At 42.4% G+C, this 27,217-nt stretch overlaps 2 protein-coding genes across 2 annotated transcripts; one reads left to right on the top strand and one right to left on the bottom strand.

Moving 5' to 3' along the window:
- The first annotated feature begins 292 nt into the window (after positions 1-292).
- Positions 293-11,235, top strand: LOC144536076 (cerebellar degeneration-related protein 2-like). Its single transcript, XM_078279003.1, has 6 exons — positions 293-546; positions 1,900-2,012; positions 4,888-5,036; positions 5,138-5,308; positions 8,534-8,747; positions 9,178-11,235. Exons 1-6 carry the CDS (start codon positions 465-467, stop codon positions 9,793-9,795), a joined length of 1,347 nt encoding a protein of 448 aa, XP_078135129.1. The 5' UTR covers positions 293-464; the 3' UTR covers positions 9,796-11,235.
- A 782-nt stretch (positions 11,236-12,017) lies between these two features.
- Positions 12,018-27,157, bottom strand: polr3e (polymerase (RNA) III (DNA directed) polypeptide E). Its single transcript, XM_078278989.1, has 21 exons — positions 26,992-27,157; positions 26,084-26,184; positions 25,042-25,092; positions 24,810-24,887; positions 24,614-24,729; positions 24,245-24,327; positions 22,617-22,724; positions 21,971-22,020; positions 21,750-21,869; positions 21,069-21,154; positions 20,584-20,628; positions 20,386-20,477; positions 19,936-20,056; positions 19,741-19,822; positions 19,544-19,603; positions 18,385-18,542; positions 18,146-18,207; positions 17,590-18,050; positions 14,842-14,919; positions 13,572-13,694; positions 12,018-13,479 (listed from the first exon to the last, which is right to left on the bottom strand). Exons 2-21 carry the CDS (start codon positions 26,120-26,122, stop codon positions 13,423-13,425), a joined length of 2,070 nt encoding a protein of 689 aa, XP_078135115.1. The 5' UTR covers positions 26,123-26,184; positions 26,992-27,157; the 3' UTR covers positions 12,018-13,422.
- Positions 27,158-27,217: the final 60 nt, after the last annotated feature.

Below are 27,217 nucleotides of genomic sequence, written 5' to 3'. Positions count from 1 at the left end.
TATGACAATTTCCGCGGCTGGGGGGCAGCGAGGTGTTTAATCTGTAGTTTGTACTGACAATCGTAGTGACTGCAGGTAACTTTACTAAAACGGTTTTAGTAGTAGCCGCCTACTTTAGAAATTAGTGTATATCTAAATTAATAAATAATATGTAGAGCTAAAAACACACACTTTGTTTCTACTACCAGCAGGTGGCGCTCGCCTCTTCTCCTGTTAAGAGAAGCTGGCCGCAAACCAAAGGCTGCTTTTATTTAGAAATTCAAAACCGGAAACATGCCTTCAACGCAGCAGATTCGTCAGGTGTCTGTCCGGAGATGCGCACACACCGGCACCGGTTGTAGCAGGCGTGCACACAGCAGCTGGACGCGGACTGAACCTTTCCTCGCCGTTTATTATCGTCTTTCTTTGACATGTTTAAAAAGCGGATTAATCCTTAAACTGTGTGACTGATTTTAACCGTGAAGATGCTGACAGACATGATTGTGGAGCAAGAATTTGAGATCAAGGAGGAGGAACCGTGGTACGACAAGCAAGACCTTGAACATGGTACAGTTTTCTTTCAGTCTTTGTCTCCGAACCCTATGAACAACATTCATCATTTTATATTATTAACAATAAAGAAAAGCAGCTGTAATATAGGATAATTAATATATGTGTCACATTACAAACTCAAAGTCCTGCAGGTGCACAGAAGGTTATTTGTATGATGTTTTTTTAAGGAAAATTAAGAATGTGATTTTCTGAACATGCATATTGAATATTTTCATTTAGGGTGTTTTTATTTATTCTACAAGCTGTTTTAGTGTACAGGAAGCACCTTGACAGGCTGGAGGAAAAGGCAGGAGTCAGCAGGACACAACATATGCGGCAAAAAAAAAAGGTTGTCTGAAATAAAGAAGTGGTTTTTGACTTCATTGATCCTTTGTTATTCTTTCGCACTTACCTTATGGCAGGGGCGAATCTAGGATCAGACCTTCAGGGGGGCTCAGCCCCTGATGAGAATGTGACACGGATACAGTGCCTTGCAAAAGTGTTAACTCCCTCTGCTAAATCAGTAATTTTATTAGCCGATAATCTCTGAGCTAGCTACTGAACAACATCAGCTAAGGTTTTTTTGACACTATATTAACAGTATGATGGAACTAAACCTGACACTTTATAAGTCCAGGAAACGACCAATTTGACACAATGTCAATGTGACATTAAGCAATTTTAGTTGCTTAAGTTCCAACTTCTTCTCTTTCTCTGGGGACTACCAACGTTATACATTACAACCATCTCCTGCTCTCCCTCTGACAGATCAGATAGAGACTCAGCCAAAGGCGGGAGTCTGGCACAACCTCCTCCGATTGGCCAACACTACCTTTCTGTTAACCCTTTCCTTGACGAGGTAACAGGTGCATAGCATCGGAGACAGACACTCGGGATATTAAACCTGTTTCAAGCCTTTTGAACCTGTAATTGTTTGTCCTCTGTCACTAACAGACAAGTTCGCAAATTCTCACTTGAAGCACCAAAATTGATTTAAAAAAAAAAGATATTTTTTATTATTATAATTTTTAGGGGGGCTGAGATGAAATTGAGCCCCCCTAAAAAGGGTCTAAAATCACCCATGACTTATGGCTGTGTGTGTGTGTGTGTGTGTGTGTGTGTGTGTGTGAGAGTGAGTGAGTGAGTGAGTGAATCCCCAGCAGTCCTGATTTATCAGTATACTTGTGTATTCAGTTTGTTAAGGTGGATAAACCCTGGGACTTTTTATAAATGTGGGTTACTGGACTCCTGCCAACCAACAACAAAACCTCCCAAAGCTGCTTGTACAGTAAAGTCCTCATGTCTCCATCAGTGAGACTAAACTGTGAGCGCTGAAATACTGATGGTTTCTCACTCTCTCTCCTACAGACCTACAGCTGGCAGCCGAGCTTGGGAAGACTCTTCTGGAGCGAAACAGGGAGCTGGAGCAAGGGCTGCAGCAGATGTACTCCACCAACCAGGAACAACTGCAGGAGATCGAGGTAAAGAGATGAGAGAGTCACCTGTCTTACCTGGCTGACTTTGTACCTTTTTATCCAAGGACCAGGATATACTGTAAATTTATAAGAAGGTCGGCCTGGGAAAAGTGACAGTGACTTACCTGCTTCCTTCATGAAGCACAGATTTCCTCCTAAATACAGTATTAAATTGTGCCATCACAGGGTTATGTTGCATTACAAAGGCCTCACATTAGACAAAAAGACAAATACAACATGCTGCTGTACAAGGCATAATTTCCACTGGGGATGGGGAGGACATGTCCACCTCACATGCAGGCATCATACAAGCTGTTACCTTCTTGGTGGAGTTTTTTTTGGGGGCTGTCAGCAGCTTATTAGGACAACCTGCAGGCACAACTCCAACACTAACCCAACTCCTCTGCATTTTTGGGGTTAACAACTTAACAGCTTATATTTATAGATGATTCTCCTAAAAAGATGCTAGAACTGATCATCAATCAACAACATTGCAGTAAACACAGTGCTCTTTGTAGTAAAGACAGAAATAAAAATGTATTTGTCAGATAATATACATGGGTATAAATGAATGGCCTCTCTCTGTCTCTTCTTGTCTACAGATTTAGGAAAGGTTTATGCTGAATTTCCAGTAGATCTTTGACCAAAATGATTAGTTTAAGGTCTTAATTCAAACAAACGTTTACAGAAATACAATGTTTAGCTTTTGAAGATTTTCCGGACTTTAGTCCTAGTTTTAATTTTATTGAGTAAGGTCCGTCTGGCACTAAATCCTTCCCTACACGTCACAGCTGACACTCAGAGTTAATCTCTTAAGACCTGTACTGGATCCTTGTGACGTCACAGGTCTGATTCCAGCTCATGAACTGTGTTACAATTCATTAGCTCCCTGTGTTACTGTCACCCTTTTACTGGAATAAAAAGGCATCTAATAATAAAGCAGAAACACCAATCTTTTAAAACAGAACTAACCTGTCAGACTTTACAACATACTGTACATACATGTTACTCATTGACTTTTGACTGTTTATGTCCAGTGAGCCTGTTGCCGGTCTGTTGTCTCCGTGAAGTTTGTTTTCTGTCTGTTGAGTTTCAGCAGGCAGATTAGACGAGAAAGGGTTCAAAGTGTCCTCGCTGCAACAGCTGATAAGATAACTTGTTCTTAAGGGAATTATTACTTTGATAGAGCCATTGATAGAGCTTTTAGAGACATTCAGGTGTTACTGAGAACAAAACAAATGCATATTTATTGGCTCTTATGATGCAGCTAAAACATCTAATTAACTAGAAGGGCACTTGAAGAGCGCAGACCTCGGTCAAAGGCATGCACTTCATCACAATGTTGACGCAGTGTGAATTTTTCCAGCCGGGAACACATTTTTTCTGGTTATTCTGACACCACATGAATGCAGCACAAATGTCACAATGTAAACTAAAGTGTAAAATAATTTGCGTATCCGCCCTGTTATTCGGATCCGCTCCAAATGAAATGTTTTTTTCCTCAGCCCACACTACACCCTTTTACCAAGTTTAATGAAAATTGGGCCAGTAGTTTTTCCCCGTTATCCTGATTCTCATATGAGCACCATTTTAATAATTAGAAACTATTGATTCTGCTGGTAGTTTGACCTACTTTTTATCGATTTGTTTGAATTGTCTACATATTGCATGTCTCGTAGCACAGGTTGACATTCATTATAGGTCCTACTCACAAACATGTAGCACGTGCATGCCTACATACATACGGGGTGAGATTATTATTATATTATTCATGTATTCTCTGGTGAGTTTATATTTATTTCTCTTCTTTTCTGCTGTGTTTTAATGTCCCTGTTTCTTTCTGTGTGATATATGCTATGTAATGAATTTTGTTTTGTATTTTATTATGGTGTGATATATAATGTCAATTTAACTAATAGCAATAACAGACTGGATGTGTCGTTATTAGGGATAGACCGATAATCAGCCCTAGCCGATTATCGGCCCGTTTTTTATCTGTATCTGCGTTTAATTTGCCTGATTACCGATAAAGTTAATAAATTAAAAAGTGCACTACTTTGGCTCCACTACAACTCTGTGTCTGTCCCTCTGCTTCGCTTTTCACTCACCACTGAGTCTGATTTAATGTCCCACCCACAACGCTATCTGGCTATCTTTTACTGTGTATTATGTTGAAAGTTTCTAATTTGCTAAATAATTGCATAAAGCATTTAAACAAAGTTTTTTTGTGTTGGAGTTTGCAACATTCCAACATCTTAATTTTGACTTTAAGGTCCAGTGTGTAATGTGTTTAGTTGTTTATTATCAAAATCTGTGTTGCGCGTTCACAAACTTGTCCTTTTTCATGAATATTTACCACCACCATCCATTCCGCCTTTCGCGTTTTTGCTGTCACATGATCAACTCACAGGTGCTGCTAATGCTGCTAATGGGTATCGTAGCTTCCCGGCCCCGGCAAGTTTGGAGAAGGAAACATGGAGGACCACACGTATTCAAAATCCAATCTTCTTCTTCGCCAGGAAAAAGAAAAAGTATATTGAAAAGAGCAAGCGACTGGCTTTTTGAAGCGTGAAGGTTACCGTAGCTGTAATACGTACTTTGAACTGCATGGCGCAAGAGAGTTGATTGCGATATATGATCGCAACGCTAGATGGGAGAAATTCCTACACACTGGACCTTTTTAAAGATTTTCATTTTCACTGTAAATGCATGTCGTTTCCAAATATCTGTTATCGACTTCATTAACTACTAATAATGGGTATTGGCCTTGAAAAACAAGTATCGGTCAACCCCTACTCGTTATTCTAGACATCATTCTCAGCAGATGATGTACAACAAACTGTCCTGTCAGTCATGTGTCCCTCTGTCCTCTCTCCTCCAGTACCTGACGAAGCAGGTAGACCTCCTCAGGCAGGTCAACGACCAGCACGCTAAAGTGTACGAGCAGCTGGACGTGTCGGCCCGAGAGCTGGAGCACAGCAACCAAAAACTTGTTCTGGACAACAGGGCGGCGCAGCAGAAGATCCAGGGGTACGATTGGAGATGTGGATTATGGACAGATTTCCCCCGTTTTTATAGAAAGTCTCGGACCTAAGTGTCGCTCATAACAGAGCTCTGTTTTCACCGTTCAGGCTGACGGAGATGGTGGAGCTGCTGCAGACGCAGGTGGAGGAGCTGCAACATCAGGTGGAAGAGCTGAAGCTCAGTCCTTCTCCGCCTCGGAAGCCTCCACACCGAGAGAAGTGGCCACCTCGCAGCACTCAGAGTGTGTCCTGCCTGAAAGAGCTGCAAAACACACTCAGGTGAGGATACTCAAATACTGCACCTGTATCATATGTGCTCAGTCAGGTCATCAGTTAGTGGACAGACGGCTGCTTTCCTTAATTAATATTAAAATTAATATTTAATATTTTGGGGTTTGGGATTAGTCAGACCAAACGGGCAATTTGAAGACATCACCTTGGGCTCATTGAACTAATGATGGGCACTTTTTTTTGTTTTAGGTTTTATAGATAATTACTTACTTGGAAAAAATAATAATTCTGAGACAGTTGGTTTGATTGATCAATTGCTAGGCAGACAATTAAGCGACAATAAATTTGATAATTCATTCATATTTTTAGGTTATTTATCAAACAAAGATGACAAGCATTCTCTGCTTTCAGCTCCTTCAATGTGAGGATTTGCTACTTTTCTACTTTTCTATAAGTGTAAGTTGAGAAAGCAAGCAATTTTCTCTTTCTTGCCAAGAGTCAAATGAAAAGATCGATACCCCCTCTCGTGTCTGCACCCTGAATATGAAGCTACATCCAAATATCTGCTAATCAATGGACTGACACATTTGTTTAACATATCCTGGTGACCGTGGCAGGGAATTATTCAGCTCAAGTGTCTCTTGTTGATGCATTTTGATGGGATGAGAGCAGAAAGGAGTCATTTTTGTTATTAACTTATTCCTTAACCTGGTAAAAACTAAAAATCTTAAATGCCTTGTCACTGATCCATAAGCTCTTTGTAAGCTTCAAGAAGGGAAGCAGCAAATCCTCCACTAAGTCCTCTTGGCTTTAGCCCTGTGGGCTAATCCTTGCTGGCAAGTCTTACTCCCTATGTTTCATGCTGCGGTCACTTCCTCTTGTCCCGTGGTGGTGTGACGGGCTCATTACCTGCCTGAGTTTAATCTCATCATGTTAGACATCTCATATGTCTAACATGATAGACATGATAACTGTGGTGAATGAGGTTGGAAGGAAAGAGGTCAAATTCTGAGCTTGAGGGTGCGGACGTGTCTCCATATCTCTGATTTGATTCTTCAGCTGATTTCTAATCTACTCGGTCCTACTGATAACTTCTTGATTTCTCGCTTGGTGTGCTTTTCTTGGTCTTATCTGACCCTGGCTCATGAGCTTTGGTACACGTCAAGCACACAGGCCAAATATAAAATACTCAGTCAGACAAATTATCAGCCAGCGTGGTTTGATAAAGGTTATATAGAAACAAGTGACAAAGCAATATCCACTCAAGGTCCACCAGTGAAGTCTATTAGAAGCACTTTTCCGGTGATGGCTGAGCGTTACTGCGCAGCCTCCAACTGAGCTTGAAGACGTAGATGTGACGTGAGCAACCTGTCTGAAAGTTGGAAGTCTTCTGGTAGCTGTGCCAAGAGAAATCTCAATCATTCCCAATCTTGCAGAGACGGAGAGCGTAGGTATATGTAAGGAGATAACATAGGCACAGGCTAATTATTGCTAACTAAACTGCTAGTTAACATTAGTAATTAAACTTAAACAGCTAATGTAAGCCCAAACTGCCTGCGAGCTTCTCCTGTACTATACGGTAATTCCTCTACTATGCGACAGTAAGCGTGCGTGGTTATGACACAATCATTAGCCTATTTTTACAAAAACGTCTGCTACGGAGCCATAACGTGAGGTACAAGGTAATGGAGCCTTTTATACATTGTCATCGTTTCTTTAGAAATAAACAATGGACAAATAAAGTCTTTAAACGCTTCAGATGTAAAGTTATTCGCTGTCAAAGTGACGTCAAAATGAATGGCAGTCAATGGGATGCTTACGGCGGATGAGCGTTTGGTAGCATCAAAATGGCGCCATAGGAGGTTTGAGTTCTGAAGAGAGGCTTACCCCCTTGGTCTCGAAGCTCTTATTATTTGAGAAGCGAGCATCGAGGAGGGATCATCTAGGAGCTATGGGCGAGGATACATGAGAGCAGCCTTCCCGGAAGCCGTGCAGCTGAAGGAGTTGCTAACTCCACCCAAACAGCTGACGAATTCATGTGACGCTTCAGAGGAAAGGACGTCTCACCCCTCTAAAACACATTTGCTTGTTTTCTCTCTCCTCCGATGATTTCCTCGCGTCTCTTCCGTCTCTCCTCGGTGGGAGGGACTAAGACGTGAGGAAGGAGAGTGGAGAAGTCGAGGAGGCAATTTCAGCAACATGAGAAGCACCTCATGTCCTGAAAAGCTTTTTGGAATAATCTGGAATTGTATAAAACAACTATCATTTAGTTTTGTTGCATGCATCTGTGTTGTAGTCACTGTTATGTTAAGGAATAGTTCCACAATTTGGGAAATACACTTACTCGGCAGGATGTCACTGCACCCTGCCAAGAAATAGTCCAGCACCCCCTTAAAACCACAACTTTTATGCTTTCGTTTTTAATTAAAGCTCCATTGTGTAATGTTTTGAGTTGATTCTTAGCAAAAAAAATCTTAATCTTAATCTCAAATATGTGCTCATTCATGTGTAATTACTTCCACCAACTAATCAAAGTATTCTCGTAAGTGTAGAATCTGCCATTCAGAATCATTCAGAATACATACGAGCGAGTCGCTCGAATGGCGGCAGCCATGTTGCGCCTCCATCTTTAAAATACTTTAGCCAAAGAGGGACATACCTCCGCCTTTCGCGCTTTTACACTCAGTGACACCGTGACGAATGCAAGGGGGAGATTACTCGCGGCAGATTTGAAAGCCTGTTGAAGATGGAGGATCACGCTACTTTACTAACATGAGCTTGCATTCGTTTGGAAACCTGATAGCTGATGTTAGCAATGAAATGGTACCAAAATAACGAAAACGTAAAACCATTATTACACTGGAAGGAACACTCACGGACGAAGTCGTACTTCTTGGAATAATACGGCCACCGTAGGAGTTAAAACGCGCTCGGAATGGGAGGGGCTAGAAAGTAATATTCAGTTGGTTGTCATATACAATTTCACCGCTAGATGGGAGAAATTGTTACACAATGTAGCTTTAAAGAGATGATAAAACGAGATATAACGTGTTGATTTGGGAGCTTTAGAGCTGGTAGGTGGTTTGGTTACCATTGGACAGAGCCAGGCTAGCTGTTTCCAGTCTTTATGCTAAGCTAAGCTAGTCGTTTGCTGGCTCTGGCTTCATGTTCACTATACAGACATAGCGAGGGGTTCTTCTCATCTAACTCTCAGCAAGAAATGTATTTCTGGAAATCAGAAATCAACGACGACATGTCTGTGTCTCTGTGCAGGTACGACCACGACGAACCCTCAGACGGCCTTGAGTCTTCCGACATGTCGTGGCACGAGGAGGAGCAGGCTTCACTACGACAATCGCTCCGCAGCCTCCAGACTCAGTTCGCCAGTGAGCGCGCTCGGAGGGAGGAGTCGGAGCGAGAGGCCGAGATGCTCGCCCGTGAAAATGCAGCGCTGGAGCAGCAGCTGGCAGGGATGGAGGGCTGCCAGGTATGCCTGACAGATAAGTGTGTGCATGTGCGTGTGTGTGTACAGAACACATTAACAAAACCGGAAGTAGCGCAACGTGTGATTTTTGTCTGTCTGGAGTTCTTGAATTTCGGTTCTAAAGTTCCGGAACACAAAATGAATAGAGTCAATGACTAAAATATATATTAACACTGTCAGAATAAAGGGTGATTCAACATCGTAACGGGAGAGAAAATAGCTGCTGCGTTGCTCTTTGTTTTGTCAACTTATATTCCTCAAAAATGAAGTAAAGCAACAGTGGCAGCACAAGGATGCTCCTACATCACTGTCACAAAGCATCACAGACTCACGCTTGGTCTTTCTGAAACAACGTGACAGTGATGTGCTCAGTTTGTGTTGGTCCTCTCTGACATCATCTCTCTCTCTCTCTCTCACTCTCACTCTGCTTCAGGCCAGAGCGGCTGAGCTGGAGCGTGAGGCCGAGGAGCTTCGTCAGCTCTGGAAATCCGATTCCTCCACGAGATCCATCAGACCGGACGTCCTCCACAGCCTGCTGCCCAACTCGCTGTTCCTCAGCCCCGAGGAGGAGAACGAGGGGGCTGCAGCTGCAGCGAAAAGCCCCTGGGTCCGGAGGCGCTCGGACAGCGAGCGGCTGATGAAGGCGACGCAGGTGCAAGACTCTCGCGACAGGATCTACGGCCACGAGTGCTCTTGTGTACGCCGAGCCGAGGTGGTGAAGTATCGCGGCATCTCGCTGCTCAACGAGGTCGACGCTCAGTACAGTGCCTTGCAGGTGAAGTACGACGAGCTGCTGCGGCGCTGCCACCTGGGGCCGCAAGAGGAGGAGGAGCAGCAGGATGGGCCCACCCACAAGTCGGTCCAGACTGCCTTCATGGCCACCACTTGTCCTGCTCTGACAGACATGGAGGACTTTGAGGATGACTTTCACCAGCCAGAGTATAAGGAACTTTTTAGGGAAATCTTCTCCCGCATTCAGAAAACCAAAGAGGACCTGATTGAAAACCGGGGGCGACTCTCAGCTGGTGAAGTGCTGCCTATTTTGCATTAGTAGCTTCTCAAAAAAAGAAACCGCTGCAAGATGAATTATTGTCTTCCAGTTAAAGAGCGAGTGTTTGGAAAGACTCTTACAGCAGCACATGAAGCAAACTAACTCTATACTTTACATGTATGTTGTTTTTGCCCAGAAATGGTGATCGCCATGCAAAGGGGTTAAGAGATGAGAGCAATGCAGGAACAAGAAGCACCAGCTCACGTCTCAGATGTGGCTCATTTTTGCACAGAAACACCAGTGCCTAACGCTGCCGTCTCTACTGTGCACTCACTCTACCTCACTTTGCACAAACAAGCTCCCGAGGAAACCATTTCTGGGTCTCCTTTTCATAAGCTGCATCAGTAACAATTTATTCTACGGGTCCCATAGTTTCCTATAGTTCACTAAAAGGATGTCCATTTACAGAAAGGTTCCTGGAAAAGACGTAAAGATGTAATTTGGTGCGTGCAGCGAGAAAATGGAGACCGTCCAATTAGTAAACTTCCAAATAATACATTTCATTTCATTGCTGGTGTAACCTAGAAAGTGTTTTAGTCCGTGCACAGCAGGTCAGTTGAACATTTAAAAAATTGGAATACAATTAGTTAACAAATCAGCCTGGGAAAACCCTGACGAACTTCTGGCAAATTTGAGATTTGCTCTGCAAATCAGTCTGGCCAAGAGCCCATTCAAGCCCATTTCCAATTTTTCCAAATCGAGGCACCAATCACAACTGTTGAGGCGGGCTTTACACGATGACGATAGCGCAGCGACAGCAAGCAGCTTTTTGTTTACATTCAACATGACGGCCACTGAAGCTGTCTTGTTATTTAATTTTGCAACTATGTTAAAAAAAAAAAATAAAAAATAATATATATACTTTCACAAGTACCTTTCATGGTGATAGTTTTGCCTGCGCCTATAAGAGCGACCAATGCAAGTTATTATATTGGTGAAGGAGTTTATAGCATTACAAGTTTGGGATTCAAGGTGCTCCAATATATGTAGGATTTTGTTTTTGTAATTGTAACATTTATGTCTCAAAAATAATACTTGATTATTGTACGATTAGGTTAGATGACTGTGAGTGAATGTTATATTAAAGGGAAAAAATTGAGGTTTACCAAATGTACTTGACAATGTAGCGGCCTCCTGATATATCATGTCATGTTTGATTAGAAGCTTTTTCTCAGCAGCACTTGTGTTGCTTTTTGCTGCCTGACGTTTTGTGTCCTTGTTAAGCTTAAGACACCGCACACAGTTTGTCTATAAAATCACATTGAGATGCACTTTAGAAATCGCACATTATCAATACTCTTTTGACACTTTACATGACTGTCGTTGTGTAGTAATAAACAAGTGTCCTGAATAATCTGCAGCATGTACGGTGTGTTTTTACCTGTTTCATGATTGGACCTCGTGGTTTATGTCTGAGCCATAAAACATGATGCAAGCCGAGACAGCAGCCTTGTGTCTTTTTTTTGCCGAGTCAGTCTGTTGTAAAAATTTGATTAAACACCATACAGAGACGATGCCACTCAGACATCATAAACCACTTCTAGAATTATATGATAGTTTTTAATGTGATGTAATAAAACTGCTTTGATGTCAGCCATCCAGACACAGTACTGCACTTTAAACAAACTCAACACGTCAGCCTGAATATAAAACTACGGCAACAAAAAAGAATCATTAACCGTTCCAATTAGAGACGTCACATCCCTGAGCGGCGTGGCAGCATAAAAACTAAACAAAATTATAGCATATAAACAATTAAAAGGGGTTATGTAAATATGTTACCAGCCTTTTCAAAATAAGCAGAAATCCAACTCTTTGTGAACAGTTTTTACTGTAAACATGGCAATTATTTCTGTTTCTCTACATGTATTTCATTATTACATCTTTATGAATTTTTTGCACACTAACAATGTATTTTTGATTTTGTACGTCTACATTTGCGTATGTACTTTGGTTGTGGTTTTTTTATAAGCCGTTACAGGTTTCTACCACACCCTCATGTGTATTTTTGTACGGAGAGGTACATTTAACTTCAACACGTTTTGGTTTGAACCAAACATAAGAATTTTTTTTTAAGCATAAGGAACAGTTTTCACCAAACATCATGAATTTTACACTTTATTCGGTTTTTAAAAATAAATGAATCACCTTACTAATCCAGGATCTGACATTTGGAGGTTCCCATCCCCATCTGGCGACTATAATAATAAAAAGAAAAATCAGACGGGTGACAATGTTTATTGAGCAATGTAACAAGCCGATGAAAAAGAAATACAGCTGTCATTATTTGACGATGTACTACTACATTTCCACTCCTGAAGGTTTAGAAGTATTTCAATGAGGATCAAAGCATTATTGTTCCTGTTATTCTGTGTATGAATGGGATGGAGTTTGTCTTGTGAGGCACTTTTTAGATGGAGGCTCAAGATAGCAGCACATGGCGATACACCAGCATATCCATAGCAACAACTCCCCCATCACCCCATCACCCCCCCAAATGGTAGTCCAGTGTTTGTACCAGACCGACGATCCGGTCCGTCAACACATCCATTCCACTTTGTTCGTACAAATGGATAAAAATCCAAAACAGATTTTTGATCAAAATATGACAAAAAAAAAAAAATCTTATTTGAAATTGCATCTTTATTGGCTATCATCAAAATCTCTCTCTCATGAAAGGAAAACTATTTGAAACTGTACGTTCAACCAAAACCTCATCATCAGCCATTTAATCCACTTTTTCCTCAAACTTTGTATTTTAGTACACATTCCAAATGTGGGAAAAGCCACATTAGACGTAGCAGTTTCCAGGTCCATGATTGCCAAAATTTGATTTCAGTTGTATAACATGAGCAAAATGACATCGGGACTTTTTTCATCTTTTTTTTTTTTTTCCTTCCCCTTTGTTTCAGGTTTGCTGACTCATGAATTTGGCAACGTTTCTTCAAGTGTCTCAACTCGTTTTAATTAAGCAACTGCATCATCTGACCTTAAAGCTCGCCCCTTTCATTTGTTTATTGAAGGTGGAATAAATACTCGACTCAGTTGATATTTTAAGCCAGGTAAAGAGAAAGTGTGTTAAATTAATGGATGAAAAACATCAGGTTTTCTACCCTATGTTTGCTTTGTTGATGGTAGGATACCGTTAATTGTTTTCCCTGGCAAAATGTACAAATCAGGAGTCAAAACTAAAGCACTTTGAGCCACGTTTGCTTTCAATAGTAAACACCATCCTGATCTGGTAAAAGTTGAATTCAAAAATAATCAAACGAGGTCCAAAATATGGCAAAATCTTTTGATAAACCGTATATGTTTTGCCGTTTCTTCATTCTTTTATATTCATATAGTCCTCCTCAGACACTCCAGCTCTTAGTGTGGGTATGTGAGGAGTTTCTATCCTCCGCGCTGCATCAGAGTGCTCCTGTCAATGTCAGAAATGCTTCGGTTGAAAACGAGAAAAGCTTCTTGTTCTGAGCCGACGGCTGACATCTATTGTCCTCCAATCGCCCACTCTTAGAGCTTGGCGAGCTGTGATTGGCTCTCATCTCTCATGGCTGCCCTCCCACTGGACACCCGGGAGAGGGTTTGATTGGCTGACGGTGACCGCAGGGGAGCAGGCTCTCAAGGTCAGGACGGTATTGTTCCCTTGAGGTACCACATCCCTGCGTGGCTAATGCAGCACTCCTGGAACCAACAGATGACAGGTTAGATCAGTGATAAAGAATAAAAAATAAAGCTTTAAAAACAAAAAAGGTGCATGTTCAGTCTCATCTCACATGGAGCAGCCGGTCGACGTCCGCCTTAGGGGCGTCTCCAAACTCCTGGGCCAGTCTGGCTTGTATCGCATTCCTCCTGACCTTGTAGTTCTTGGTGAACAGGTCATATAGCAGCCGACGTTGCTGCAGGAGGAAAAACTATTCATTTAAAAAGGAATAGTAAGACAGTTTGGGAAATACGCTTATTTGCTTTCCTGCCCAAGAGTTCGGTAAGAAGATGGATACATCTCAGCCAGCAGGGTTAGGGTTAGAGATAGCCTGGTGCTACCCACAGTCCATAACCTTTTGATTTGATTGTTTTTCACTCCTCGTGTTTGTACAGATTAAACAAACAAGTTGTAAACTAGTGAGCTTTAAAAAGGTGGTGGTGGGTGGATTTCGTTTCAAGGGCCAGGATAGCAGTTCCCCCTGTCTCCAGTCTTTATGCTAAGCTAACTAGGGATGCAGCGAATCCAGGATTCGGCTTTGGTCGAATATTGGGCTTTTTGACGGGGTTCGGTTTCTGCCGAGCCTTAGAATCTTTTTCCACCGAACCGAACCCTACGCTTGCACTACGCACGCTACACTGGTCGATGTAAAGATGCCACCGTTGATTACGGGAAGGTGTTTACGTAGGTGGACCGTTCAATGCAGTAGGCTGTGAGAAAATGAAAATGGAACTCGTGAGCAGAAAAAGTGTTGTTTGGCAGTACTTTCAGTCAAAAGAAGGTGATTCAATTCGAGCTACATGTTCAATTTGCAATGCCATTTTGTCTTGTGGTGGCAAGGACCCTAAACAATACACAACATCGCCGCTGTTAAAACATTTGCGTACGAAACATCCGAAAAAATACAAGTTGTGCATGAAGGAATCTACAGTCTACAGTACATGCGGTACTAATCCTTAGAGGAAACAAGCAACACAAAGGGAAGACCAAACAGTACCATGTTCTGTCTGAAGTCATCTTTAACAAAGGAAATCCAGTGCAGACATTTGCAGCTAAAATGCACTTATTACCACGAAGCGTCAACCGTCATTTCCTACCATTTCCCAATGAAGGAGAAGAAAAACACATGGTGGCTGACAAATAGAACCGTGTCCTACTTAATGCAACTAGTAGATCATGGCACACGCTGAAATATACTGCATGTGGTTTCTAAAATTCATGTGAAATTCAGTGTTCACTGAAGGCTTTGACTTGTGGTTTGTGGCTCGTTTCAGCTGCAAAAGTCGACACGCAGAGACGAGTGACGAGAAGGATGCTGTGAAACGGTTTCAAAAAGTGTTTACCTTGTCGAATTCCTCTCCAGTCTCCCACAAACCAAACACCTTCTGTTCATCAGGGGCTGCTGTGGTCTGAGCAGGAAACTAAAAGTTAGAGGGAAACAGCCATGTGAGAAAAGCATTTAACCAGGAGGTTACAAGTTCAAATCCCTAAACCTGCTAAAGCTAAGCCATGCTCCTTCCTCTCTCAACATGCACAATGGAGCAAAACACACATCAGTAAAGGTTCTCAGCAGCAGCCAGAAACTAGAAGATTGCGTTTGGATTGGCGCAAGTGTTTTTATCTATCTATAAATCCGAGGAATCTCCGAGTGTGTGTGTGTGTGCCCCCCCCGTATGCACAGTACAGCAGCGGGGGCAGGGAGTTGCTACATCCCAGACGGCAGCTCATTGATTGCGGTTCACCAACTCAGCTATGAACCCCGGTCTCCTGGGTTAAAGTCCTGTGTTGTTTGACCCATCCACCACCCCGACCAGCCTCCTTACACATGGATTTTTTTGGTCTTTAATACTACTCTTTATACTACGTAATCTTACAGCGTCGCGGTCAAGCTGCTGCTATGTTGGGTGTGTCCCATAAAGACGCCAAAAGGTGCCTTTTGTGTCGTATCCGAGAGCCACTGACCAAGCATCAGTATTTGACGTCTTGGGAATGAGAACGGGTTGGTACACAAACACGTTGTTATATGAACGTCTAGGCTCTTGGGCTCTCTCCAACACGTTGTTTTGTTACCGGCGACTGCACACATTTCTCCGGCCGTTCTCCGCGCTGTAGCGGCTTCTCAGCAGGGTGAGCCGAGCACTTCTATGACCAGAAGGACCAACACTGAGGAGGATTACAATCCAGACACAATTTACTGACTCAAAACTGATCTATGAACTGTCAGACATTGAAACAATCATTTTCACAGGGATGTAGAAGGCAACTCGCCCGATTCCAGATCTGATCAAAACAACAAACTGGCTTAGCCCCTTGCTGAGCAGTAATGAGCTTTGCTTTGAGGCTAATATGTGTTGCATAACAAAGATGGCGTCCGGCCATATTCTCCTTTACGACCGTTAAATTCCTCTAACGTCAAGGATACAGATTGGATAAAAGCTAAGCCAGGACAGGGCTGGTCCTGGCAGGAGGCCTGGCTGCTTAATGAAACAAGAGGATGTGGCCCTGCCCTACGAGCAAACACCACACCAAGTAAAACACAGCTACAAAAACAGTGAGGACAGTTACACCCATCTATAATCAAGCCTTAGTCCAAACTCAGAGGACAGATCAATACACTTCAAACACACTGAGGTATCAGGTGGCCGCTGGAACTTAATGGGAACCTGAGAAGCAGGTTTGCATCACTTCAGTGCACATATTGCTTTACAAGCAACAAAGCGCTCACAGGCAAAACGACCGTTAATGTCGTTATTCTGTGTGAGAAAATGGATAGCTGCATTCAAGATGAGAAACCCCTTTATTCAGCTGCCACAGGCAGTTCTAACTAGACAGGAACCAGAGTAGCATCTTAACCCAAGACAAAAGGGGGGAGTAATCTCAACATTTCTAAACCTGATGCACAGGTGAAACAGAGGACCCCGCAGTTCTGCGTGTTCCTGAGGTGCAGGCCTTTGATCGGAGCCGATTTTAGAAGAAATCTAATTAAGATGCTAATAACTACTAATGTTTGAAAACTCACAGCTAAACCAGGCATAAAAAGAATGATCAAATTATCTTGCATCACAAATGGTAGCAGCACTGGGTCAAAAAAACAGCTCTTATTTCTTATTCGTGCTCATTATTGATTCGCCTTAGGTCTATGAAATGTCAGAAAATAGTAAAAATGCTTATTATAATTTCTCAGAGCCCAAAGTGGCGTCTTTTAACGGCTCGTTTTGTGCACCCAACACTTGAAAAACCTAAAGATATTCAACTTGCTTTTATACATGGAGGGGGAAAAGCATTAAATCATCACATTGTAAAGCCATCAAGTTTATGTCATTTTTGCTTTAAAAGAAATGTTTTTCTGTCAATCAACATATTGATTAATCAACTTCTCATTTCAACTCTAATTGTGATAGAAAGACATTGTAGAGTTTACTGTGCAGCATTGTGCTAGGGCTGCAACTTATTTTTCAATAATCAATACACAAATGATGTTCCTATTAATTGTTTTATTCATGCCTACCAAATTTCCCTAAGCCCATGATGATGTTTTCATGCTGTCTTGTTTCATCTGACCAACAACTCAAAATGTTCCTGTTTACTATCATATAACGGTAAGAGAAACAAAATATTCGCATTTGATGTATTTTCATGTAAAAAAATTACTTACATTTTACAGAAATTGTTTGCGGATAACTTTTTGCCCTCAAATATCTAATCCATAGCGCTAACTGCAGTTTAATGAGAAAGTGTCAAAATGAAAAAAAACGTTGCTGCCATTCAGAGTTGTAAATTCCTGCCTAAAAGCAGCAGTAACCACTGTGCGATGTTTTGACGCCTTCAAACTTAATTGTTTGGTTCATATATCCTTACCGATACCTTTTGCAACATGCCCACATGAGTGCAACAGCCACTTGTGTTTTGCAAGACTATTGTAAGTCTGTACACAGCCAGTGACACTACTATGCACCCAAATGACACAACAAAGACAAAGATTTAGAGAAGTAAGAATAATAGGAGCATCCAGTGAAAATTAATTGGGGTTTTACATCCAACTCCTTGTTAATCCTCAGTTTTGACAGTAGAAATCCTGTGTGAATACTCACAGGCACCATTATCTGTTTGCACTGGCAGAGCAGTATGGCATCCTGTAGCATGTGGTCTGAGATGGAGGGGAAGACGCTCCGTCCCACTGGCATGGAGGCCAGGTGGAGGTTAAACAGCCTCTTGAACTCATTCAGCGTCAGTACAAAATGCTTCCTGAAAGTCTTTATCACAAAGTCCTGCAGCTCCTGGGACGCTGTGTTGGCGGGACTCCCTCCGTTACCGTTAGTGTGATCTAAGGCAGGTGAGGTGGCACTGGGGTAACCATTGACAGAACCGTTGGGTATGGAGGAGGAGGAGGTGTCCATTGGTTCGTCTTCCTGGTCACTGAGGGGTTCCTGTTTGACGTGGACGCTGCTTCCTGCCCGTCTAGCGTTCAGGTCCTTCTGTAGGGACGACTGGTTTCCTTGAGCACGCTCCTGAGCCATCTTAAGACGCTGCTCCCCGCTGACATGGACAGGCTCTGGAAAACAACACCCAGACATCAGCTCATGCAAGATCATTTCTGCTGAATGTTTAATTTGTAATTAAAGGTGGCCGTAAAACACAACTACACACCAGGCTGAGGGGAATTCTTTGGCATGAAGTCTTCTTTCGAGAAGTTAAAGACCTTTTCCAACCTTAAAGGAAAGACAAGAGATTGGTACAATCAATCTACAACCAACTAAGAACATTTAATAACACTTCTATGATTGACAAGAACGACCTGGTGAGATGGTGCAGATTCTTCAGCTAAAAAACATAATTCCTGCTTCTGTGTGTGTGTGTGTGTGTGTGTGTGTGTTTGTAAAACCTACTTGCTCTGGATGCCAAGCCACAGCATATGTTGCCTGTGGGCAACGTCTGGGTGTTTCTTAATGAAGTCTCCATCAGTAGGCAACAGGAACTCCCAGCCCCGGTTGACTCGAGGAACTGCCACATGCTCCAGGAACTCCTTCACATCCTCTGGAGGAAGCTGACAGAAGACCGGAGGAAGAAATTGTTAGTTCCGTTTACCTGAATCAACTGTAGCCTCAAGGTGAAAAGAAGCATTGAAAAGAGCCAGCGTTGAAAGACACTCGTGCTCCAATCAAGCGTCTCAGTATTTTAACAACCATGGAAGACTGTGGTGGCACGGAGCATCTCCAGGTGAACGAGTTTTGTTTGTGTTGCACAAAGAGAAATGTATTTGCTTGGACCGACGACGAGGTGGAACTATTAACATCGATTTATGTTTCTGCGATAAATGTACGCCAGGGGAGACGCTGTTTCTCTTACTATTCTGAATGATTCTGAATGGCAGATTCTACGCTTACGAGAATACTTTGATTAGTTGGTGGAAGTAATTACACATGAGTGACCACGTTTGTGAAAGAACAAAGGTTTTGTTTTACACAATGTAGGTTTAAAGAGATCGACGTACACACCAACGCACAGGTAAAAACATCAGGCCACTTATGTAGGCTACAGCGAAAGCTCTGCGTGGAGCCTCTGCAGAACCATGAATCACGCTTTACTGTAAGGTATGACTGAAGTGGGTGTCTGTGTTGTCAATTCCAAAAGGTGCTCCGTTTCTGCCCGTCCATACAACCCAACCCCAGAATATTCAAACCTAAACGGGGGCAACAGTGTTTCCAAATGTTTCCATTTTAGGGGTTTGAAAACACCGGAATGGTATGGACGTGAGGCATAAATGTAGCAAAAGATATGAGTTTTTAAACAAAAACGTAGTAGTGTGGATGTAGCCTAATTTACCATGAAGCAGCCTCTGTGGGGGGGGGGGGGGGGGCATATTTTGAGGCTGAGTGCCTCAAACAATTAGAGTTTTTCCCTGCTAGCTTGCAATTTTCAAGCATTTTCAATATTATTGCACAAAACGGTTGTGCAATCGGCTGGGCCATCTTCAGCTGTCATTACCAAGCAGGAACAACAAAGTCATTGTCAGTCATTATGGGAGTATGGTCTTGTGATCCTTACTTTGATGATGGATGCAATCTCCTTTCTCATCACAGAGCGCTCCAGAGTGAACCTCCACATCTACAACAGAAACAACTGAGTCACTGTGACTTGAAACCATGTCGACCACACACAAAACACATTATCAGGCACTGTATTGTTATTGGTTTAATTTGGGTAATTCATTAAAAAAAAAAAAAACAGCAACAGCAGCTCACCACGAAGTCCCGGCCACGACAGAGCACTTCAGCAGGGACACCACTGTGAGGACTGCAGGTGTTTTTAGGATACAAAACATCACTGCAGAAAAGAAAACATACAGACACATCACTTAGCTGCCAGGTCTGTGAGTTTAATGTGAAAAATATTATAATCAAAATCTTTATTTTAAACACGTTGGCATTTTCTCTTACCTCTTGACAACCCAGTTGCCCTGAACCAGCAGCGCCACCTGTTGGATGCATCGCAGCGTTGCGGTTGAGTCTGTGCCAGAGGCGAGCAGGCCCATCAAATTAGCAAACGGCATCACCTTGACTAAAAGAGATATGGGAAATATATAAAATATAAAAATAAAATGTAAAACACGCGACAATTACCACAAGCCAAGAAGCTAACAGAAACCTGCACTTCTGTTTTGATGCATTAATACTGAGGAGGATAATGTTGTAAACCGTTCTACACGTCTGGCATCGATACAGATGCTTTGTCGCCCCCATCTGGTACAAAGAAAAACTGCATGGGAAATGGACTGACTGATCTGCCATTCATGTATGCCACAAAATATAAATTTCTAGAAAACCAGATGTTGCAGCCCTACTATCTGACAGGTGTGTGATTAACTTTGTCTTAACGAGTTGGCCTACCATTCTTCATCAGGGTCTTGACTTGCTCTCCCAGTGGCAGAGTGCGGAGTTGAGCCATGGAGAGCACATTACTGGGACCAACTGGCTTCACACTGACGTACAGAAAAACAGTCAGAGAGAGGGAAAACGTCAATGAAGCATCTCTGATATTGTCTGATATCTGGTTTAAATCTCAGAACTTGTGTTAGTAATACTCACACTTTTTCCTCTGCAAGAGGGGGCATCAGCATAGCCAGGTACTCTCTGCAAAAATAAGAGCATGTAAAGAGGAAATGACATAAGGAGGACAAGAGAACTAGAAGAATGAAACCAATAGCCTGGAGTCCTGGTAGAAGATATAAAGCAATATAAGCCAAACACATCTTAAGAGAGTGGCATAGCAGGGAATCAGTTCTCACCACAGACTATCAGACATTAATGCAAATCCACATAAGTAATATTTGCAATAACACCAAACAAATACTCACATAGATGCAACATAAATCTACAATGCAACATAAATCTACAAAGCAATCTTAAGTCAGCATGTTCATTTAAAGTGAATGACTACAGACAACCAGGGAAGACAACTCTGGTTTTGCGTAATCAAAACCAAACGATTATCTCAGACTCCAACCAAGACATAATCTAGAATCTCAGTCAAAGTCATGAGACGTGTTAAAATGCCATTTGTTGATACTCACTTAGGAGTTTTGACCAGTTCAGAGTTCTCCGAGGCGTCCACTGACTGGCAGAACATGTACTGCCTTTCATGCTCTGAACGCCCATCCTGAATTTAAATAACACAACAAAAAAAAAAATGATGGTGACAAGATCTACTGACGACAACGCAGTGAGAGACCGCTACAATACAGCACAGCACACTACTGGTGATGTCACTAAAGTACAAGCTCCATCACGTTTGCCCCCGGACGAACGATAAGGTACCTGAAGATCTTTGTCTTATTTCTATCATTTTACACGGGCTCAGGCCGGGCTCAAGCTTGCGCGGTAAATGAGCGGTCAGGTGATGCGTTTCGATTAGCGGGAAATGGATGCTGAGGAGGTGAAACGGAGGCTGGCCTCTGGAAGACTTATTTTATTTCTTTGTTCCAACTTCCAAGTGGCCTATAGCCTCCGTTAGTCATGAATAAATGATGTTAAAAAATGTTATAAATGACTCATTCTTGACAAAAGGCAAAAGAGCTGTGTGCATGCGCACATTTGAATAATGTCGGGCTGTAAACGGGTTTGGGCTTTTAAAAAGCTGTCAATCAAAACGTACTTGTCGGGCTCGGGCCGAATTCTGTCGGGCTCGGGCCTTGTCGGGCCAAACTTTTAAGGCCCAATTACAGCTCTACCCTAATGATGAGTGCTCCCCCTACCTTGACGCCGTGGTAGTGTAGGTGAACCCAGGGTTCCTCCGCCTGCTTCTTCTGGAGGAACTCGTACGACTGGATCCTCCTCTGCCGAGCCTGCTCTGACTCGGGACGAGCAAACCTCACCTGGAGTGGAAACAGATGCAGAAATTGTTTTAGAAATGATGGGTTCACATTGACACATAAAGTCAGTGTGATCATGAGTTTGTGTGTGCACAAGTCTTCACCGTAATGGCCTTGGCGTCCTCCTCAGCCTCATCCTGGGAGGAATCTCCACCTGCAGACGAAAGACCCTGGTTATTTAACAGTCGTCATACCTGATTGTACCAGTTAGAACAATGATTACAGCCCATTTGATTTTTGATTGTCTCAAAAAGAGACTCAGGGTTGCAACTAACGGTTATTTACATTATCAACTGATCTGCCAATAATTTTCTCATATCATCATTTGAGGGGATCGCCTTGTGTTATCTGAACATCAGGTTTTTCTGTTTACAATTACATATAACAAAAGGAAAGCTGCAAATCATCACGTCTGAGCTAGAAGCAGACAATTGTGGCATTTTTGCTTAAAATATCTAAATCAAAAATGTTGCAGATTCATTTTCAATCAGCTAATCCATTAATCAACTAATCAATGCAGCTTTAAAAAGGCTAAACATTTTTTAGATTCTAATGTTACTAGTCATTGTTTTATACCAAATTCTGTCACATATTAATTAATTTATCTTAGATATTGTGTTTGTGAACGGCAAGAGCTCATTAAACCAGTAAATAAATAATATAAAAATACAAATTTGATGATCTTCTGTTATTTAAAAAAAAAAATCCACACTAATCTCTTATTTATTTAATTTTGAAGAACAAACACACCTTCATTGGCGGCCTCCCTCTCTCTGGTTTTGGTGTCAGCCTTGTCCAGGTACGAGAAGCTCGGTCTCATCTGGAGGATTCCCGTCAGAGGTGTGACATGAAGCTCACCTGTTGACATAAAACAATCAAACCAACATGCTACTTTTGGTGGTGGATTGCAGACTCATGTTAGGGCGTTTTCACGCCTGCCTCGTTTAGTTCTGCTGAATCGCACTAGAGTTTGTTTGTCCCGCTGGTGCGGTTCGTCAGGGCGGGTGAGAATGCGGCATTCGCACTCGGGTGCGCACCAAAAGCGGACCAAACAAGCGTACCGAGACCTACTTGAAGAGGTGGTCTCGGTACGCTTTCAATCAAACTCTGGAGCGGTTCGTTTGTGGTGAGAACGTGATCCGTACTCGAACCGCTCCAACTATACATACTCCGCAAGTCTGAGCTAATGTCTCCTGTGGTCAGGTGTGTTTAGCAATCTGCGATGCAGCAGAGCAGCAAACTGTAGCAGCTTGCAGTGTTTCTATCACAGAAATAGACTGCGGTCAAGCTTGCCGTCCGTCACTCGCATCTCCGTGGTCAAACCAGCCGCCGCTGGCAGAGCGAAGTCTCGGTGACCAGAGCAGACATAGTAACGTCTCTCGCGAAACAATGTCTGATCATTTTAATGAAAGGAGCTGGTTTGACCACGGAGATGCAAGAAATATGCAATAGTCCAGAACACAGGACCTTCTTCCTGTATTTACTTTCTTGCTCCCGCCCCCAGACACATTCGACTTGCCTGATTTGTAATGGCGCATTTTGGTACGCTTGGATTTTTCCAGGTGTGAAACCAAACCAAGGGCAAATCGCTCCAAGTTTACAAACTCACCAACTCATTCGGACCAAAGCAAACAAACTACAGGTGTGAAAACGCCCTTACCAGCAATTTCCACTGGATGCGGAACGTCTGCAGAACGTCTGCAGAACGTCGACGGAGTCATTAGGTTTCCAGCCCTCCGGAGCAGATACAGAGCTTCTATTTTTACCGGACGCCGGAGAGCTCCGCGGCAATTCAGCACACGGCAGATAGTGCGGGACAGGAAGTCGAGCACAGAAACAAAATAAAAATCCGGTTCATTTTCAAAGTAAAATCCACCGTGCTCACAGCGGATCATATTTCCCTGCACTACACCTTGAAAACACAGCACAGAGTTGTTTCCCCTCTACTCCTCTGGATGGAAACAAACTGTTGTTGGTTTTGTGGTTCTATTCTACGTGAATTCGCGAGATATTGTGGGTCCTCGTGACTACAGCTGTCAGTCACGGCCGCAGCCGTGCCGCAACAAAACCGGACCTGGTGGGTGTTGACGGACGGCGGAGCACGCAGCCGTTCCGCAGCGGAGGCGGTCCGCAGACGTTCCACATCCAGTGGAAATTGCCGGTTAGTGTGTCATGAAGTAAATCATACCGACACATTTGGTGATCTTCAACGTAAACAGTAAAGATGTGCGACATAACTTAACACAGATAAGAAGAAGAAAAAAAAAACACTGATAAATATGAGTGACCTTTGTGTATTTACAAGCAGCAGCAACGGGGTTAGACAAAACATAAAACACAAGCACGGTGCTAAAGTGGACTACAGGATCAGATCAGACCTTTTCGAAACACAGCAGCAGCATATCTGGAGGTGTTGGTGGTGGCCTGGATGGAGCAGAAGGTCTGTTTATCCATCATTTTCCTACAGGAGAAATGAAGAGAAGAATGTTCAGGCCAGAGACGTAACTGACTAAACTAATTAACTTCATTCCCAAAGACAAGCCTGGAGGAAATTGTTCAACATTCTTTGGAAATACACTTATTTGATTTCTTGCCCAGAGTTAAATGAGAAGATTGATACCACTCTCGAGAGCTTTTGTTTTTAAACACTGGTGGTGAGTCATAACTAGCTCACACTGACCAATGGACAGTAACATACAGACAGGTGACTAGTGTTGAGTGCAGATGAGGTTTAACAGGAGACATACGCTGAATAGGTGTTGGTTTCGTCGTACGTCGTGCCGTCCACATTCAGAGCTATCTGCTCTCCTTTGCTGCGACAGTAGTTTGGACTCATTGCGTCGATTGCCATTTCCAACTCCACCTGTATTATGGAGTGGTACAAAAAAAAACATTACAAACATTTTCTACACTGATGGATGATAAAATAAAAGCCTTTTTTACCCTTTGCTGCTTGGGTTTGATCTTCGCTGATAAGTGGTTGACATCATCGTAGGTCATAGTGGATGGCCTGACAGGGTACTGTGTCAGAAAAAAAACAATAAAAAGGTGATTAGTAAGTTGACGCTTTGAACCTTACACATCAATCACACTGAGGAAAAAAAGAGTTGCGATAACATATAGAAAAAAGGGAGTTGTACTCATTAGCGTTAAGTAAAACAAAGAAAAATGTTACCTGGAAAAGATACAGCTTATCTGCAAGGCTTTTGGCAAGATACACATCAATCTAAAAGAAAGAGAAACATTGTTTAAAGGTTTTCTCTGACTATACAAACTTGTGTGAGGACCTGGTAGATCTTCTCATTTACAGGCCTTTTCTACAATGTGTGTAATTGTTTCTGATGCCATTTATATGTGCGCTTGTGTGACTGTTTGTGTTTTGTTTTGTGTCTTATTGCTCTATTCCCACTGTGATACATTAACCAATGTGTCCCTGAGCAAGACACTTAACCCCTAGTTGCTCCAGAGGCGTGCAACCTCAGATATATAGCAAATGTAAGTCGCTTTGGATAAAAGCGTCCGCTAAATGATATGTAATGTAATGCCGCAAAAGAGATCTTGATCTTATTGAGATTAAGAGTTGAGGAATAATTCAGATTAGTGCAACACTATCTATAATCCACAGCCAACATATTAAACAGTGTCAAAATGTCCTGTATATTAAGAATTAACACTTATCACATGGATATCGATGAGCTTTGGATCAATAACAATCTTAAATTGATTATATATTTAAGGACTGTGCATGTACACAGTTATAACAATACAGCAGCCTAACAGAAATTATCTCTGCCAGAACTGACACACAAAAACAAATTTAAGGTATAAGGTTGATGTTATTCTGTATTTGTGTAACTTTAAACAAATCCCCCCCACAGTGCTTTAGTCCATCTCTCTAGATACCGTCTAATTCCCGAGTGCTGTAGTCTTTAACATATGTTACTCAAACAGGAGTACATTTGTTGGTGACTATTTCTCACCGTGGATTACTTGGTTTAATTAGTGAGCTAGTGAGAAGGTAATGTTCCAAATAAACTACATTTTTGTAATGATGAAGCCACATGCTTCCCAGTGAAAAGGTGTGGCTCATTAAAGGTCTTTGGTACAGAGTAATAAGCTACTAAAACTTTAGAAAATGATCACGATAAATTAATTGTGGGTTAAAATATCTCCAACCTTATCTTTTTTTTTTTTTTAACTTCGGCCAACAGACATACCTCCTCTATAATGGGGTCATCATCATCCCCGCTGGCCATATTGATGTGAACTGAGCGAGGAGAGGAGATGAAACAGTAGCAGCAGATCTCAGAGATCCAACCTGGAAACAAAGAAGCAGTTACATTAATGTATTCTAAGCTACACATCACTGTTGACAGGTGGTAATAAAGACAACAGATGACAAGATTCATTACAATTGTGTTTCAGGGTTGCTAGCCTTCATGAGATCTGTAGTAGAGGGTCTGTTTTCAATTAACCGACACCAGAGTTAACGTATACTATTGAACACCCCAAAAGTTAGCCCACAGCCACACCATGATCATGCAGTCTGTCAAGTGATGCGATCACTGACAACCAGGTAGATCTCACATGATGCAAGGCAATGCAATCAACATTGATTGACTGCTCTTCGTGCACACACTGAAACAATCGTTACATATAGCTAACACGTAAAAAGCCGATTGTTATAATACGTATTACAGGCAAGTAACGTTATTCGTATGACTTTTTTTTTAAAAGTCATATTACAGGCTAAGTTAGCTTGACTAGCAAGTTAGCAACAACCCCTTCAGCCACTTATCACAGGCCTGCACTACACTGCGGGTTAAATTTTAATTCTGACATGAACAATATAACGTTACACATGTAAAAGAACGCGGGACAAAAAGCAACAAGCGCAACATTTAAATCTCCTGTAACGTTACACAAATGTATAGCTAAGCAACGAAACTAGCTAGCTAACATGCAGGTAGCCGGTGATAAGTAGCCTAGCCAGGCAACTTTAGCCTAGCTAGCATTAGCAAGCTAGCTTGGCGTGCTAACATGCAAGTCAAAATTACACACAGTAAAGTCACGAAGCGCCTATTTTGTTTCATAAAACAACATCCAGACTTGATTTAGCGCTCACCTGCACACTTGACGGTACCGTTGTAGCTACCTCATCCGTGTCTGAACAGTCCAGAAATGTGGTGCGTAGAGATGTAGGAGTAGTGTCTAACTAACTCGGGCTGCTTTCTGTCGGTGTCGGTATCTTACCATGTTGACTCTGCTCCACACTGACACGTGGGGGGGAGCTCGTGCCCATAATGCACAGCGAGACCAGTTAATTTTTTAACATTATTTATGTGGACCAG

This window comes from Sander vitreus, chromosome 21, assembly GCF_031162955.1.
Source record: "Sander vitreus isolate 19-12246 chromosome 21, sanVit1, whole genome shotgun sequence".
Classification (NCBI taxonomy): Eukaryota; Metazoa; Chordata; class Actinopteri; order Perciformes; family Percidae; genus Sander; species Sander vitreus.
Note: the sequence above shows the minus strand (reverse complement) of the source record. Positions and strands in the feature narration are given on the sequence as shown.